General features: G+C 47.9%; 1 protein-coding gene across 1 annotated transcript; it reads left to right on the top strand.

Moving 5' to 3' along the window:
• Positions 1-42: 42 nt before the first annotated feature.
• Positions 43-15,255, top strand: FAF2 (Fas associated factor family member 2). Its single transcript, XM_005523643.3, has 11 exons — positions 43-825; positions 6,661-6,729; positions 7,137-7,271; positions 7,745-7,821; positions 8,974-9,112; positions 10,411-10,496; positions 10,577-10,668; positions 12,332-12,509; positions 13,398-13,569; positions 13,759-13,902; positions 14,430-15,255. Exons 1-11 carry the CDS (start codon positions 763-765, stop codon positions 14,610-14,612), a joined length of 1,338 nt encoding a protein of 445 aa, XP_005523700.1. The 5' UTR covers positions 43-762; the 3' UTR covers positions 14,613-15,255.
• The last annotated feature ends 1,148 nt before the right edge of the window (positions 15,256-16,403 follow it).

Raw genomic sequence — 16,403 nt, 5'->3', positions numbered from 1 at the left:
CGGGCTCACGGGGGCGCCCCCCCCCCCCGCCAGCCGCAGCGGGCACGGGGAGCCGGGGCTGCCCGCCTGCTTCCCCCGGGACTCGACTAGCCGCGGTCGCGCCGCGCCGACCCCTCACGCGGGCGCTCGTAGCTGCGGGTGGGAGCGGGGCCCCCTCACAACCTCCTCCATCTTAGCGGCCGCCGCCATCTTGGGCCCGGCGCACGGGCGGCCCAGCGGGACGAGGGGTCCCGGGCAGGACCCACCCGGCGGGACCGGAGGTAGCGGGCGGGACGCACCCGACGGGACCGGAGGTGCCCGGGCTGGACCCACTCGGTGTCCGGCAGCCCCCGCGGTGACGGGAACATAGCCAGCTCCCGGGGGTCTTCGGCTCGTATCTCCCCCCTTGGGCTCAGGGCCCTCTCCCACAGCAACAGGCTGCCCCCTCATCCCCGGCCTGTTCCGGGAACACCCGAGCAGCCCTTAACACGCTTCGGAACTCTTCGTGCATCTGCCGGGAACACCCCAGCGGTGCTCGGCACACTTCGGAACTTTACGTGCACCCTCCGGGGACACCCGAGAGCGGCAACCGCCGCCGATGGGATTCGGGCATCTCCGGACAGGCCCTAGAGCACTTCGGTTATGTCCGGAATGCGGGCCAGCAGTTCCGGTGCCGGCCGATAAACAGCCATTGGCCGCGCCGCGCGGGGCTGGGCTGGAAGTGTGGGCGGGCAACGTCACTTCCGGTGAGTGACGGAGCGGCGGGTCAGAGGCGGCGGCAAAATGGCGGCGCCTGAGGAACGGGAGCTGACGGCGGAACAGACTGAGAAGCTGCTGCAGTTCCAGGTGCCACGTCCTGAGGGACCCGTGCCGGCCAGCGGGAGCGGGGGAGGTGGTGTATGGACACGGAACGGGCTGAGCTGGGCCCGCCCCGCTGGCGCTGGGGGGTATGGGGCTCACAGAGCCGGGTAGGCCCGTCCTGGAGCGGGGTGTCGGGCTGGGCCCGAGGGGACGGTGAGAGGAGAGACACCTGTGGTCCTAGTCCTGGGTGGGGTGAGTGAGACTTCCGTGCCCCTAATACTTCGTCGGGGCGATGTTCTGTCATCATTAATTGGAAAGGCGAGAGGTGGCTGCTGAGCAAAACTCCGTGCGGGAAAAACTCCTTGGTAAGTCCCGGCCATTTTAATTAGTCTGAAAATTTTCCTGGTAATAGCTGGAGAGCCTTTCCTGGCACCGAGGAAGACTTATCTAGTGGCTTACTGTGGAACACGGTTCCTGCCCCTCGCGATTGGGTAACGCTGCTGGAGACTGCAGACACAACGCAGGCAGGGTCGCTTAACCTTTGGTTTGCGAGGCCTAGGGGTGTGTAGCAGATGAACGATCATAAACACAATCTGAAGATGTAGTTTATTGGGGAGAGAACAGTCCTGGGCAGCTGAAATACTTAGGGCTGTTCGGTGATGAGTACTTAAATGTGCTGAGCAATGCAAATTATCTTGAGGTGTCTTGAGTTTGTTTCTGAGCTGTAGGACAATATGTGGTGTCCCTTCGATTGCAGTTCTTTTACAAATACCGTGATTACTTTTAAGAGTGTTTTGTATGCTTTTGTTGCTTTACATTATGTTTTTGGTTTTTTTTAAGACTGTGTATTATAAGGTTGGTGTGATCTAACTGTTGATTTAAAGGGACTCTAGACGCATCTGGCCCTGCCTTCCTCAGGTGTGACAGTGCAGGTGTTCATCATTCCACACATTGACTTCCCAAGCTTTACCTGATTCACAGCCCCCTGAGTTAATGTGCTGAGGTGTTTTCCCATGACTGGACCTATGAGGAAATTTGCTTTACAGATGTCCCCTCTAAGTCTACCACAGACTGAGCTGTGTGGGCAGTCAAATTAAATACAGACAAAAGGCACAGAGCAGTGTTAACCATTGCTGTCCCAGTGCTTCCTGTGGAGTAGGTGAGGGCTTTGTGGATATGAATGCAAAAGGTCCCTTTCTCTTCCTGTGAGATATCCTGGTTCTTGCTCATCTGATTAGTCTGGACAATTAGGACCAGTTGCTCTCACCACTGCCCCTGCTGCCATTTTCAAACCAACTGTGAAACTAAATAATCCTGTTTCCCAGTGCTGCCTGGTGTTGTCATGGACAGGGGGCTGCCAGGGAGCCAGGAGAAGGCAGGAGAATAGATTCATACTTTAGTCCAGCTTCCTGTCAAGCCCTGGTTTCAGGCACAGGGAAACACTCCTCAGGCTGTAAAGGGGAAAAATTTTTACAGTTAGACTGCTGCTGTGCAGAGTCAGATGTGAAAGCTGTGGTCCAGAAGGCTTGGATACCAGCCAGGATCTTCAGTCTTTTGGGGTGTGTTGGATCAGCTTTCTCCAGGGCTAATGATAGACCCCACTGGTGAGTCCCTCTCTGATATGTCACACCTGGCTGAGAAGGGCTCAGGTGTGAGTCCTGCTGCTTCCTCAAAAGTAAATCAGTCCACCTGAAGACTTTTTCTGGGACTCCAATAGGAAGAAGGTGGTGTCTGGAGAGATTAACTAAGTCTCATTAAAATAATTTGTACATTGCTGCAAGTCAGCTTGTTCAGGAATCCCTGCAGACTTTGCAGGGAGCACTTCAGTGTTTTCAAGGATAACTTCATGCTTTGTGATGTGCCATCATAAGTAGGCTGTACAGCATTCCATGATGACAGAGCATTGCGCTTCCACAGAAGGTTTTATCCCACTGCAGTGAATAGAGCAGACTAGGAAAGAAGGCGGGATGATAAAGATGAAGTACAGAATAGTAGAACACTCTCAGTTAAATAGAGAGCCAGAGGGAAGCATTGAGCAGGGACTGCTACTCACCTAGCAAACAGATGTTTGGGATGAAGATGCTGTTGCCTAAACTGTTTTTCCTACTTCTGCTGGAGAGTGCACCTATTCATGCAGAGGTGAATGTGCTGTCCTGTCCTGGTGCGAGCTGTTGGGCACGGTTCTGTGTTAGTGCCTGCTCTGCGTTAATTCCACTGATGTTTGTGTGGTGGGTTCTGTAGTGCTCTTACAAACAGCTTTGCTGGCAGAACGCTGAAACCAGCAGCTTCCTTGTGGGCAGGGCTGGAACAGGGCAGCTATCTGCACCATGCTGGGGCAGGTTAGTAAAAGAAAAAAGAAAACAAAACAATAGAACTGGGATAAACTTGAAATGAAAACAACAAAGACTCTTGCATGCTTTCAGCCTCCCATTTACTGTCAGAGAGCCGGCTAATAATGTAAGGGAATAAAAGCATCTAAATTTTTCATCTGTCAAGACCTCACTGTCCTGACATTTGGAGGGTGAAGTTTGATGTGAGCAGTTTAGGAAAGCTGTGGAGATATGATTCATCTGGGAGATGGAAGAAACAGCAGAGCAGCTTTTGTAGGATCAGGTTATTGATCTGTGCCCATTAAACTTGGGCTGATGTCTGATATTGTAATATGCTAATGTAAAGTAATGGAATGTTATTTGAAAAAGACTTGGCACTCATGATACCATCTCTGACTTCAGCTTGGGAAAACAGAATGCTCAAGGCTGGATATGGCTCTGATTTAGGGGAAGGAGGAAACATGAAACTCCAGGCAACTTTCCCACTCAGTGTATCGATCAAAATCCTCAGAAAGGCATTTGCTGTAATATGCAATGAGAAACTCTTGGTTAAAGCTTTTTTTCCGATTAGAACTCAGATGTTTACCCTTGGAAATCATTCTCTGGAATTTGACAGTGGGTTGGGAAGTAAGAGCAGTGTCAGTTAGTCCTGTGGATTTGCATCTCTTGTGCTGTGTTTCAACATCAGAGAGTATCTGCAGAGGCAATGGTTTCGTAAGTCCAGTTTACAACCTTTGTCCACTCAGAAGTATTCCTTCTGCTTTTGAGGCATGCAATTGTACTTTCCACTACTTTGGTACTGAGAAGATTCTGACCAGTCTCAAAGGTGAGAGATACAAATAATTACCTCCAGTAAAAGCTTCATTATGCTTTACAATAACACTCTTCCTTTGTGTGGTGGTTGAGGAGGCTCTATTGAACTTTCCTGGCATTTGTGGAATTTAATTTATTTTTTTTTAAATATTAGCCACTGTGTTGAGCTTGGACTTATGTGAAGGTTTGAGAGTGCTGGTTTAATGGGGCTAATTTTAACTACTTATTATGTCCGTAAGATACATGCTCTTAAAGGCAGCTAATAAGAGACCACAGTGAGCAGGATCTGAGCAACAAGGTTTGAAGATGTTGGTTTATCTCTTAGCCCCGATGATACTAAGAATGTGCTCATTTGCCATGTACATACGTTTGCAGGTGAACAAAGTTCACCAGAGATGCTGTGAGTGAGGCAGTGGAAATGATGTGGCTTTTCAAGTTTCTGATCTGTTTCCATGACTTGGTGAAGCAGGGGCTGTAGGAATGTCTTGGGGGTGATAATGACCAGTATCAGTGTTTGCCAGCAAGAGTTGTCTGAAGTGGCAGTTCAACTGTGGTCCCTCGGTTCCTGACATCGGGTGTGGGTCATTCTGAACCCTGGTGTGTCTCTCAGAACATCCTAGAGCACATCAGATTAACAGCCAACAAGGTGTTGAGTTTTAAAAGCTGCCTTTGCCTGGCAGTTTTTTCCTGCAGTGTTTAATTGTGAAGCCCCATTGAACAGACAAGTGGCGGGAGCACTCGGCACTGTGCTGCTTGAAGTGGCTTTGTCACTTCTGGTTTGAATTGAGAGCAGCTGAATTAAGATGCTAAGGAAAAATATACAAGGAAATTCACCTCCCTGGAGAGCTTGTGTAGAAGACTGAGAAGTGACTAGAGCTGCCTGTCGCTGTGGTGATGGTCAAGAAGGGTGAAGTTAACTGGCTCTGGTGTCCCTGTGGAACTCTTGCAAATGCTGCAGTGATTCAGTGCTCATTAAATGCTTGCTGATAGCTCGGCTGCTTTCTGACCTAAAACTGCAGAAGAATTTTGCATAATTTAAAAAGGAGGGAATGCTCGGTGATGATCTCAGTGCTTGCAGATAATCCAGGCACTTAGAGACAAAGGCGTAAATAAGTTTCTGAATCTTGTAAACACCAGCAGAATTTCCAGGGTGTTGAGAAATGGTCATCAGAAGACTTTTAAGGCTCTGGAATAAACACATTGTGGCTCCACTGTAAAATCAATTAATTGAGTAGATTGCAGATGTCTTTAATGCTGTCCTTCTAAAAAGACAATGAAGTGCCTGCTGTAGGAGTTCAGGTTAAAAAATAAAGTCAGAATGCAAAATAAATTGAATAAAAAATAAAGTCAGAATACAAACCCTAAATTTTACTCTGTGAAGCACATCTTTAAAGAGAGATAGCTAAACTAAAACTAGCTAAATCATTAAATTATGAAACTGAGTGTTAATCAAAGGTATTCTAGCAACAAGAGTTGAGTTCACTAAACTTTATTTCTTCTGTGGAACCCGGTTCTGCTGTGTTCCCTTGCAAGGCTTGCTGCAGACTTACTTTTTAATAAATATTTATACACCACTGAACAGCAACTTGAAGCGCTTTTTTTCTGAGCTTCTTCAGTCACAATGCTTCAAACAGTCTGATTGGTTCTGTGCAGCAGAATGAAACAATGATTTTTGCCCAGTAGATTGGAGAGAAGATAATGATCTGGAGACTTTGTGAGAAAGAAGCCAAGAAATGCTCAAAAGTTTGAACTGAGCCCAGAGATTGAATAGGGCATTTGTCCACTGTGTTTGTTACTTGGGTGGAAATGGCATGTGGAATGTATGAATGGGGGCAGGGAGGGAAATAGATGCACCATCCTTCTCCAGTAAAAAAAAACAACAATTCAGTGCGTTCTTAAATGGTCAGCCTGTCAGGAGTGCATCAGGGACTTTTCAAGGAAGCAAGGAAAATGTCTGCTCAAACCTTAAAGCAAGTGCAGTGGGGAGAGATGTTTCTGTAGCACAGTGACAGGGATGTTCCCTTCAGCAAACGTTTGTCTCTGTTCAGGAGATATTGATGTGGCTTCCTGTAATAACAGACACAATTGTTTGATCTCCTGTGCAGAAATTCTGATTGGCACAGGGTTAAAATACACCCAGTGGCTTTGAGGTTTGCCAGTGTGTTTGGACTGGTTTCTTTTTTGGGCCCTGTGTTGGACTGTTCCTGCTTTTTTTACTACACTGTTTACTATACTGTTTTTACTGTACTTTTTTTACTTCCCCTGTGATACTGGGAACTTCACCTTCAGTATTTCCTGTCTTGTTTTGGTTTTAGTTTCTGTTTATGCTGGCAGTGAGTGGAGTAACAGTCATCTTGAGTTTTCAGAAATGCTTTGTCCATATTTTGAGTTTAAGGTGATGTTTGAGGGCATTGGCCTGGCACATCTTTTCAAAGTGAGGCCTGTGGGCAGTCTTGTGTTAAACCCTTGACTGTGCCGGGCGCTGTTGTAGCGACAGACCTTAGGCACACTGAGAGCTGGCTGCTGCTGGAAGAGTGCAAAGGCCTGTTTGAGGCCTCCTGTGTGTTTATAGATTTGAGTTGGCTCAGGTCGCTGCTCTAAAACTCAGAGCAGGGCACTTAAAAACTGAGCATTGGGATAATGTCTTCTGGTAACTCCCATCATCTTTGTGCATTGTTAAGAGCAGTCAAAATGCAACACTTCCTGGAACTCATCTGCTTTTATTCTTCTTCTTTAGGATTTGACTGGCATAGAGTCCATGGACCAATGTCGCCACACACTGGAGCAGCACAACTGGAACATAGAGGTACCACTGAAAATGAGATCTATAGCAGTTTCCAAGTATCTGGATTAAATTCAGCCCTCTGGGAGGGTGGGCCCTACCAGTAAAATTCATCTGTCCACCTTTGGATTTACCCAAGTAGCTCTTTAGAGCTGTATCTCCACATGTCTGGAGAGCTGGTTTCAGCCAAACACAGCAAAGTCATTCTGGCTGTGAACAATCCCTTGACTGGCGCACGGTGTGGCCTCCCGTGGAGCCTGTGTGCTGGCTGCCATGGAGAAGGCTTTCCACATGGAAGAGGTTGCTGCTTGACAGGAATCATGCTTATCCAGTGCCCGGGGGCTGTGGACAAGTAATACCCACTGTCAGTGTCCAAAGTATAAAAACCATCAAATGCCTGAAACCTCCCTTTGTTCTTTCTTATGTCAAAGGCAGCTGTGCAGGACCGACTGAATGAGCAAGAGGGTGTCCCAAGTGTCTTTAATCCTCCTCCACTGCGGCAGTTGCAGGTCAATACAGCTGACCACAGGATCTACAGCTACGTTGTCTCAAGGCCACAGCCAAGGGCAAGTTATCTTACAGTGGATTTTGTACTGCTTCTTGGCTGACTCTCTATGAACACAGAACTTGCAAACAGAGAAAGAAATTGTTTTCTTTGCATGCTGTTATCTCCTTTCTAAATATTTTATCTTACGAACACAAAATGTAGAGGTATTCCTTCAGTTTCTGTTACTGCTGTGGAGATTTTCTCCATAGTGTGATTCACAGTATGAGGACGTTTTTTTTTGTCATAGACTATCTTGCTGTGATGTAGTAAAGACTTTTGATCAGCTGAATTAGAACAAAGGACTGTCCCCTCCACATGATAGTGATAATGTTTTTCTTTTTAAAGCCCCCGTTAAACATGTATTAACTACAATACAGAATCAATTACTTTCATTAATGTTTTACAAACAAATTTGCATGAACATCTGTAAGACTTGGTGCTGTTAATCTCTCTGTATAGTTAAGAAAATTAATTCCTTATCTGTAATTCCAGGGCCTGTTAGGATGGGGTTACTACTTCATAATGCTTCCATTCCGATTTACCTATTACACATTACTTGATATATTTAGGTAAGTTCTTGTTTGTGCTGACTCATTTATTGACTGCATCAGGGAGCACACTAGCTCAGATTTGGCTGGATCTCTGTCACTTAGATCTTCAAGCCTCATGGCAGATTTTCCATTTGTTTGCTTTACTGGCATTATCTGTAGTGTTGTAAAGTTCCTATGCTGTTTAGTAAGAAATAAATCTTATTGCAGAGAAAAAGAGCACCTTGCAGCAGTAAATTAAGTGTTTATTTGGAGCTCTAACTCCACATAGCGTTACAGTCTGACTGCCACACAAAGGGATTGCAAAACAGTGTCCAGCTGTTTGGTATTCCTGGACAAACATCAGAATTGTGTCCCATTGGACTGGGCTGCAAGTTAACCTACCCTAATTCCTGGATGTTATCTGGCAAAACCCAAACTGTAAACAGCTCTGCTTTATTCCCTTGGGTGTCTATTGCCTCTTCTCCCTTTACTGCCCCAAAGCACTAATTCTCCTTGTCTCCTTTACAGCATTGATAGAAGGAAAAGGGAATGGTAGGGGTGGTAAATAGCCAGCAGTCCTGCCATCTGCACTGGTTTGGCAGTTTTCCTTGTTGTATTGCTTTTTTTCCCCATTAAAGACGTTTCCAAAGTTCAGTGTATCTTCTCTGCATCAGTAGAACTAAACAACACTGATATCTGCCTTGCAGTGAAGCCTTTTCAGCTTCAGAGGAATGACAGTTTCATAGGACTCCTAGTGTAATGTTCCCTTTCTGCAACTGTTTGTACATTGGAACTGTTAGTTCTGGATTAGCAGAAATGCAGTTTTCAAAGTTATCTGGACAAAACTGTGTGGCTTTTAACAGCCCATCTTGGACTAAATTCCTCAAATCTCCTACTGTTGGTGTGGCTTGTGCCTGATGCTTCAGAGGAAGCTGGAACTTTAATCACACAGAATTTGGGTCTTTATTGATCCCTGGCACGAGATGAATCTTCATTGGCGGTTGGTTCTGTAGCAGTGGTATCAGTTTGGAGCCAGTGGGTGTCAGTTTAGGTTCAGATTATAAACCCTCAAGGGTCTCAGCTGTGATTTTCTTCCTCTTTATGAATCCCAGTGTCTGTCTGTGGAAAAGAAAACCTGTTCCTCAAGAAGTCAGTGAGCTGAATTTCCAGTGTCCTTTGCTTCCTTCCTAGGTTTGCTATGCGTTTTATACGCCCTGATCCTCGTAGTCGTGTCACCGACCCAGTGGGTGACATTATTTCATTTATTCATATGTTTGAGGAGAAATATGGGAGGATACACCCTGTCTTCTACCAGGGAACTTACAGCCAGGTCAGTGTCACATGTTGATGCCTAGATCCTGGAGAACTGGGGAGTGGGGATTTTGCCACATGGTATCAAGGCCTACATGGTAAAATTGCTTTTCATCTACAAGCCTGGCATTTATCCCCAAACTCTCTTAACAGGGTAATGGAGAGCTAGTGAACAAGTGTATTGGGAAACCAGTGTCTGCCAGGCTTGATGATTTGCCAAGCCTGCAAAGTTGGAAAGCAAAGCTGCTCTGGCTGTTCCTCGACCGTCTGTGTGACTCTGTAGCCGACAGCTTTTCTTTGTAATCCTGCCTTTGTTTTTATAAACTGGTGTGCTGTGCCAGAGTCTATCCTTCTGTTCACCAAATTGGGATTAACTGCCTGGGCTTGTATCACAATGCAACTTCACAACACTGCAGAGCCTCAAAATTGAGAGGGAGCCCCTAAGATATTATGGGAGGTGAGTGTTCCATGTAGCAAATCTGAGAGGGCTCTCTGTAGAGGAGGGATGTCCCCATGGACACTGCCTCTTTCACAGCTTCTTTCAGCCCAACCAAGGGAAGGGTCTCCTGCAGAGCATCCCATCAGACAGTTGGATCAGTACTGCCTCCCAAGTGCCTGGGAAAAAAGAGCCTGCCCCACACTGTACAGTGATGGAGCTCAGCACCTCTGCAGCTTTTTTAGACTCCTCTGTCTAAAAATCCTGGAATCCAAACTCAAGTAATTGTGGAATGGCTAGGCTACCAAAATTCAATGCCAGTAAAAGAGGGAGCATATTGTGCACTTAGCCTGTGGTCTTATTAAAAATGCTCTTGGGTGGGTACAACCCAGACACTGTAGATGTGGAAAGGGAGGGATTTTTTTTAAATTTGTTGTCTAGTTTTTGGGGGGCCTGCAGCATTGTTTATTACCTGTTTTAATACAATTTTCATTTGGTGTGATCTGAAAATTGTGTCCCAGGTAGGCTCAAGGGAGAGCTCAGCCTTGGCCACTGTGAGTCCAAGGGGGTGAAGGAGGTTCTTCAGTGCCAGCTGAGTCTGGCAAGGCAGCTGAGGTGTCAATCCATGTCATTGCCTACCCAGTTTCACTCTAAGTTCAGTGTTCTCCAAAGCCACATCCTGAGAGGATATGAGAGAATACCACTGTAGCCCTCTTAAGTAAAGGCTTATTTAGAAGGTCTGACAGGTTCATCCTCCACTGCTGCTTCACTAAAACCACTCTAGTGGCAGAGTAATGGCCTGAGTCACACAAGCCTGGTGGGTGCTGCATTCCCCTTGCCCAGAGACCCTGTAACTTTACCTCCTCTGTTCTTATGCCAAGGCACTGAACGATGCCAAGCGGGAGCTGCGCTTCCTGTTGGTTTATCTTCATGGAGATGACCACCAAGACACAGATGAGTTCTGCCGGTAGGTAGGAGAATTTCCCAAACAGTTGTCTTTGCACTTGAAATGCAGCTTCCCTCACATGGTCTCTTCTCATCCCCCAGCAATACACTGTGTGCACCTGAGGTCATCGCCCTCATCAACACTAGAATGCTCTTCTGGGCTTGCTCAACCAATAAACCAGAGGGATACAGAGGTGAGTGTGTCCCTCCTGAGCTTTACCTGTCCCCTCCTGTCTCTGGAACAAGCCAGATGCTCTTTGACAAACTGACACATGTGAAACGCTCTGTTGTATTTTGTGCAAGTAGACAAGAGATTTCATGATTGCACAGGGAAATGTGTTGGTTTCCTGGGATATCTCAAAAGGTTTGGATGCCAGGGGAATACATTCTGATCTTCACCTCCACCATTCTGTGTGTTTCTGGGTAGTTGTAGTTCTGTGCTCATTGCTGTGGGCATTTAGGGTGCTTTCAGTGCCTTGTCAGTGGGAGTTGGTGGATGTGTGCTGGAGATAAGCTGAGTGAAGAAACAAATATCCAGCTAGATCTGTCCTTAACACTGGCTTCTGTGATGCCTGAGGCCTGGAAGGACTTGTTAGGTGCATTCTTTCCCTTTCTGAAACAGTTGTTATAATCCACACCCAATCTCTGTGTCTCCTCAAAAGCCCAGTGTTTGAGTGTCACTGTTGGACACAAAATGATTCACACAGACACAGCTCAAAGTGTGATGAAAGAAGGTTTATTGTGTCCTTTCGGTATTTATAGATTTTCGACAGCCAACCAGGGGTTGGCTAGTCAGGTCACTACTTTCCCAACCACACTGGTTGTGAGAGACGTCTATTAAAAGGTATATCTTTAATGGAATGTATAAACATCTATGTTTATAGTTACTTTCCTGGGAAAGTGGCTAGAAATTATGAAAACAATATCCAAAGGCCTGATTTTCAGGGCAACGTTTGAGAGCTGTTCATACCTGGCCAGACAGCAGTTTGGTGAGATTTTGCTGCAAGTGGGGCTTTTTCCCAAAGTTCTGTTCATGGCTCCTGTGTTGTTTCCACCATTTCTGCTTCATGGTCAGGAAAATGCTAAATATGGGTCACTCTTGGCTCCATAGTTCTGCTCCCAGTTACCAACACTTGAGAGAACAGCTCTCTGAGGAGACAGTTTTTGACTTACTCCTGTTTCATTGCTGTAATGCTTTGGAGTCACAGCCTAGAAAGCAGAGCTGGAAGGGATCTTGGCCTTCCATTTAATCCCTGAACTGCTCTGATTTTGTTTGGGGGACTCCCTTGATAACAATAACTCCAATTTGCATTATGTACCATGTGTGCTCTAAGGAGGGGATCAACAGCCATATATGAGCAGTAATTTAAGCACATAATCTGTTCCTTTCATTGCTTCAGACAGAGCCTGCCTCCAACAAAACCAACCTAAATCTGTTCAGAAATGTTCAACATGGACATACTGCCATCTCCCCAGGACAGTTCCTTCCAGAGTCCAACCAATCCTAATCACCTGAGCAGGTGTTTCTCTTCCTGCAGTTCAGACCCATGGCTTTGTCCCATTTTGAATGGACATTTAGAGCCATTTACTTCCTTCCTGCTTGAGTTAAAACAGCCTTTTTTGATTACTTGAAAGCTTGGGTTTTTTCCCCATCAGTCTTTGTGCTCCCAAAGCCATTTCCTCCCTTTGCTAACTTACAGGGTTTAATTTTCAAAATGGAGCCTGAGGCCTTTTCTGCCTTGGAAGAGAGAATGTCTGGGGAAGGTGCTTTTCTTGGCCCTCAGAGATGGAAACATTTGTGCTGTAGCCCTTGGTGGCCCTTGTGGATGGGGTAGTGACGTTTGTGCCTGTTGCCAGTGTCCCAGGCTCTGCGGGAGAACACGTACCCGTTCCTGGCCGTGATCATGCTCAAGGACCGCAGGATGACCGTGGTTGGGCGGCTGGAAGGTCTCATCCAGGCTGATGACCTCATCAATCAGCTGATGTTCATCATGGATGCCAACCAGACATACCTGGTGTCCGAGCGCCTGGAAAGGTAGGGTGGAACCAGAGCTCCAGTAGCACAAACCTTATTGAGGCAGGCTCTGCTCTGTCCCCTTCCTCCCTTCAGACACTGTGTGTAGGCACATAGCTCAGCACCTCCTGTTCTGTAACACAGCCCATGGGCTCTCCTCTTACCAGGGGGATCATCTGTCCAAAATTCAGGCCACCTTATAGCCAGGGAGCCAGATGTGTTGCACACACAAACCCACCACTGAAAGGTGGATGTGAGTACTCTGCTCTCTGCAATTGGAGCACACCTTTGGCATGCTGGAGCTTTGCAGGGAAAGCTTGGACAATAGTAAGATCCAAGTGGGAGCAAAGGCATTGCAGGCAGGAGAGCTGGTGTCCACAGCCAGCTGGTGAGTGTGTGCTGCTGCCTGGGCTGGCTGTGCTGAGCTCTGGCTGCTTTTCTGGTGGGGCCTCACAAGTCCCTGGTGACTCTTACGGCTGTACAGGCTGCACCCAAAACAGGATCCCACCATTTGACTTTGTCTGTCCATCCCTCCTCTGCCCCACCCTCTATGTGGGGGCCCAGTAACATGTTTCACTTCTAAATGTGCAAGGAATTACCGGAAGGAGATAAAACCAGGAAGAGTCTCAAAACGAGGCAGGAATCCTGGGCACTGTTCTTGTGCTGTCAGCTCTGTCAAGCTGCAGGGGATCAGAAGCCTTTTTAGTTCCACCCACCCTTGTGAAGCAGATTGTGAGGGACTCTGGGGACCTGGCTTGGCCTTTTGGGAGCTTGTGGTACTCCAAGGCATTACCTGCTGTGTGCTCCTATGAGTTGGAGGCTGTCCCTGCACCCTTGGGTCTGCCCTCAGCCTGCCCCCCCTCACTTTAGGGCCTGTTAGCCCTGACCACTTCCCAGTTGTGTTTTCAGGGAAGAGAGGAACCAAACCCAAGTCCTGAGGCAGCAGCAGGACGAGGCATATCTGGCATCCTTGCGTGCAGACCAGGAAAAGGAGCGCAAGAGGAAGGAGGAAAGGGAGAGGAAGAAGAAGAAGGAGGAGGAAGTGCAGCAGCAAAAACTGGCAGAGGAGAGGCGGCGGCAGGTGAGAGCAGAGGGATTTCAGGAGAGGCTGCAGTGTCCTGTGGGATGCCTGGCCTGTAGTAGGAATTGCTTGTCTTGGTTGGGCCTTGAGCGTCCTTCAAGGCTCCTTTGAGCAGCTGTGCTGCAGGGGATGGGCACAAAGGTCAGTTCAGTGCACAGCCATTGCTCCTGCTCCCTCCTTGCCTTGCAGACACTGCAGGAGGAGAAGGAGAGGAGGTCAGAATGCCTTCCTCCAGAACCACATCCTGACGACCCAGAGAGCGTTAAGATAATTTTCAAGCTGCCTAACGATTCCAGAGTGGAGCGCCGATTCCACTTCACACAGTCATTGACGGTGAGCTTGGGGCGGAGCTGAGGGGCCTTCCGGAGCAAGGGAGGGAAGAGACTTGAAGGTGGCTCAGCAAAGCTTTATTTCCCTTGGACTTTGCCGAATGGTGGCTTTTTATTAGGCAGAGCTGCTCCTTGGTAAGGAGAGTGCTGTGGGGCCTGGTTCCACCAGCTTGAAGAGGAGAGAAAATAGAAGAAGATTTTTTTCTACCTGAAAAGCTGGAAGGTGTTCTCTGCCCATGACAGGGCAGGGTGGGACTAGATGAACTTTAAGGTCTCTTCCAACTCCTAACATTGTATACTTCACTGCTCTCTATGAAGTAAAGGTGTAGGAAGAGCCAGAAACAGTATCTGGTCTCCCCAGTACTCTGTGCCAAGGCGAGTTTCATGTGTGCCAAAGAAATGGCTCTCACATCTACAGTGCAGTCAGTGATGGTGCAAATTTGGGAACCTTCCCCCGCGAGATGCCAGGGATTCGCTCTGGCTGTGTCACTGCTCCCCCAGCTGGCAGTTATTTCTGTGCTGCTTTCCCAGGTGATCCACGACTTCCTGTTCTCCTTGAAAGAAAGCCCTGAGAAGTTCCAGATCGAGGCCAACTTCCCTCGCCGTGTCCTGCCCTGCCTCCCTACAGAGGAGTGGCCCAACCCCCCCACGCTGCAGGAGGCCGGACTCAGCCACACGGAAGTCCTCTTTGTGCAGGACCTCACGGACGATTGACACTTCTTTTTGGTTTCGTTTTTGTTTGTTTTGTTGTTTCGTTTTTTTGTTTTTTGTTTTTTTTTTCCAGAAGACACAAAACGGAAAGAGAAATTCATATTATTATTATAATACAATATTTTTTTTAAAAGACTGCGTACAAACGAGGGATCAGAGACCACATGGCCTGTGCCAGCTGTGCTGCGTGTGTGCGCTGGCGAGAGGACGCGTGCGCACGGCCATCCCCTGCACCGGGGCGGGCACACAGGGGGGAGCTGGTGTTGCCCCTTGGCCCTCCCTGGGGAGGAACAGGAATGGCAGCTCTTGGTAATTATTGCTTTTATTGATGACAATAATAATAAAACCCCAGCAACCCAACATCTCGTGAAGATTTGATACTCTGCTGCTCCTGAGAGACGCAGGACTGAGCACCAGAATCTGCTGGAAGTGGGGTGGGGGGGTAAGGGCTGGACAGACTCTCTTCAGCTTCCCTCTGTGTATAAATACTGTTCTTTTAATATTTCTCTTGCTTTGTAATGACCAAAGGAGATTGGGGTTGACTATAGTATTAACTTTTTGATAAAGAGCTGGTTCGATTCTTACCCATGTGGGGTCTTGCCCAGGGTTCTTAGCCTGCGTAGTGTAATAAACTCTGCCTCTAGCATGTCTGTGCTCACGCTTTCTGCCCCTGCCCCAGGGAGGGGGTCACAGCTGCTGTGCACTTGTGGCTCACAGAAGTGTGGGTGCACTCAGCTTCTGGTCTCACAGTGGTGATTTTGTGCCAGTGGAGCTGTTGCATGAGCTGAGAGTGTGCCCAGCAAAGGGGATGGCAGTGCTGGGGGTGCTGCTGTGCTACCTCCTGTGCCATCGGCTCTGGGCTCAGGCTGGGAGGGAAGGAGGGAGCTGATGAGGCTGTGTCAACCCTCTTGGAGCAGGTGGGAGGTGATAAAGGTGAGGGAGGTGGAAAAGGTGAGGAGTGTGAGGCTGGTCCCTGCCAGAGGCTTGGTCAGGGCTGTGGAGCTGTGCCAGCGTTGCCCAAAGGCAGAGTGCTAAGAGCCTGTTCCTCCAGTGACACGTTCTGGAGACAAGAATGGTTGGGGGTAGAAGGAATCTCAACGCACATCTCACTCCAGCCCCCTGCCATGGGCAGGAACACAGGGATAGCCTCTTCCCTGGCCCAGCATAGGAATGCTGGAGGGTTGGGATGGAGGAGAGGTGGAAGGTGTGTCCCACTGCTGTGGCTGGAGCCACCCAGGGAGCGCTGCTGTCCTGGGATAGCAGCCAGGACTTTCTCATCTCTGTGCAAGCTGTGAGGGGTCTCTAGGTGGGAAGGAGGGGGTGTGTGGTACTGCTCAACACCAGATCCTGCTGGGGCAGAGCATCCACCCAGTCCCTGCTCCCACCCTCAGGCTCTCCTCCAAGCCCCTCTCCAGGGCCCTTCCAGCTGCAGCAGCTCCTTCCCATCCCTGGCCCCCACACTTCCCCTCGAGCCCCCACAGAGACAAGAGCTGGGCGCAGCGTGTTGGTATACATCATACATTTATTAGTGAATATCCCTCTCAAAATCAGCCACAACATTAAAAAAAATAATGATTGCACTACTTGGTCAAGCAGAACTAGCAACTTTCATTTTAAAAAAAGTACAAATCTGTTAAAAATTTCAATCAGTATAATACACATATATATAATACAACATACTAGTTATGTTAAATGCTACAAAACCAATATGATTCCAATGGAATGGAAAAAAACAAACACTTTTAGAGCTTTAAGAACCTTTTTTTTCTATATATTAGCCTTTTTTCAAATACA

This window comes from Pseudopodoces humilis, chromosome 17, assembly GCF_049639895.1.
Source record: "Pseudopodoces humilis isolate 2021_Gansu_Grassland_sample_001 chromosome 17, ASM4963989v1, whole genome shotgun sequence".
In the NCBI taxonomy this organism is placed as follows: domain Eukaryota; kingdom Metazoa; phylum Chordata; class Aves; order Passeriformes; family Paridae; genus Pseudopodoces; species Pseudopodoces humilis.
The sequence above is the reverse complement of the archived record's forward strand: the minus strand, read 5'-3'. Positions and strand labels throughout refer to the sequence as shown.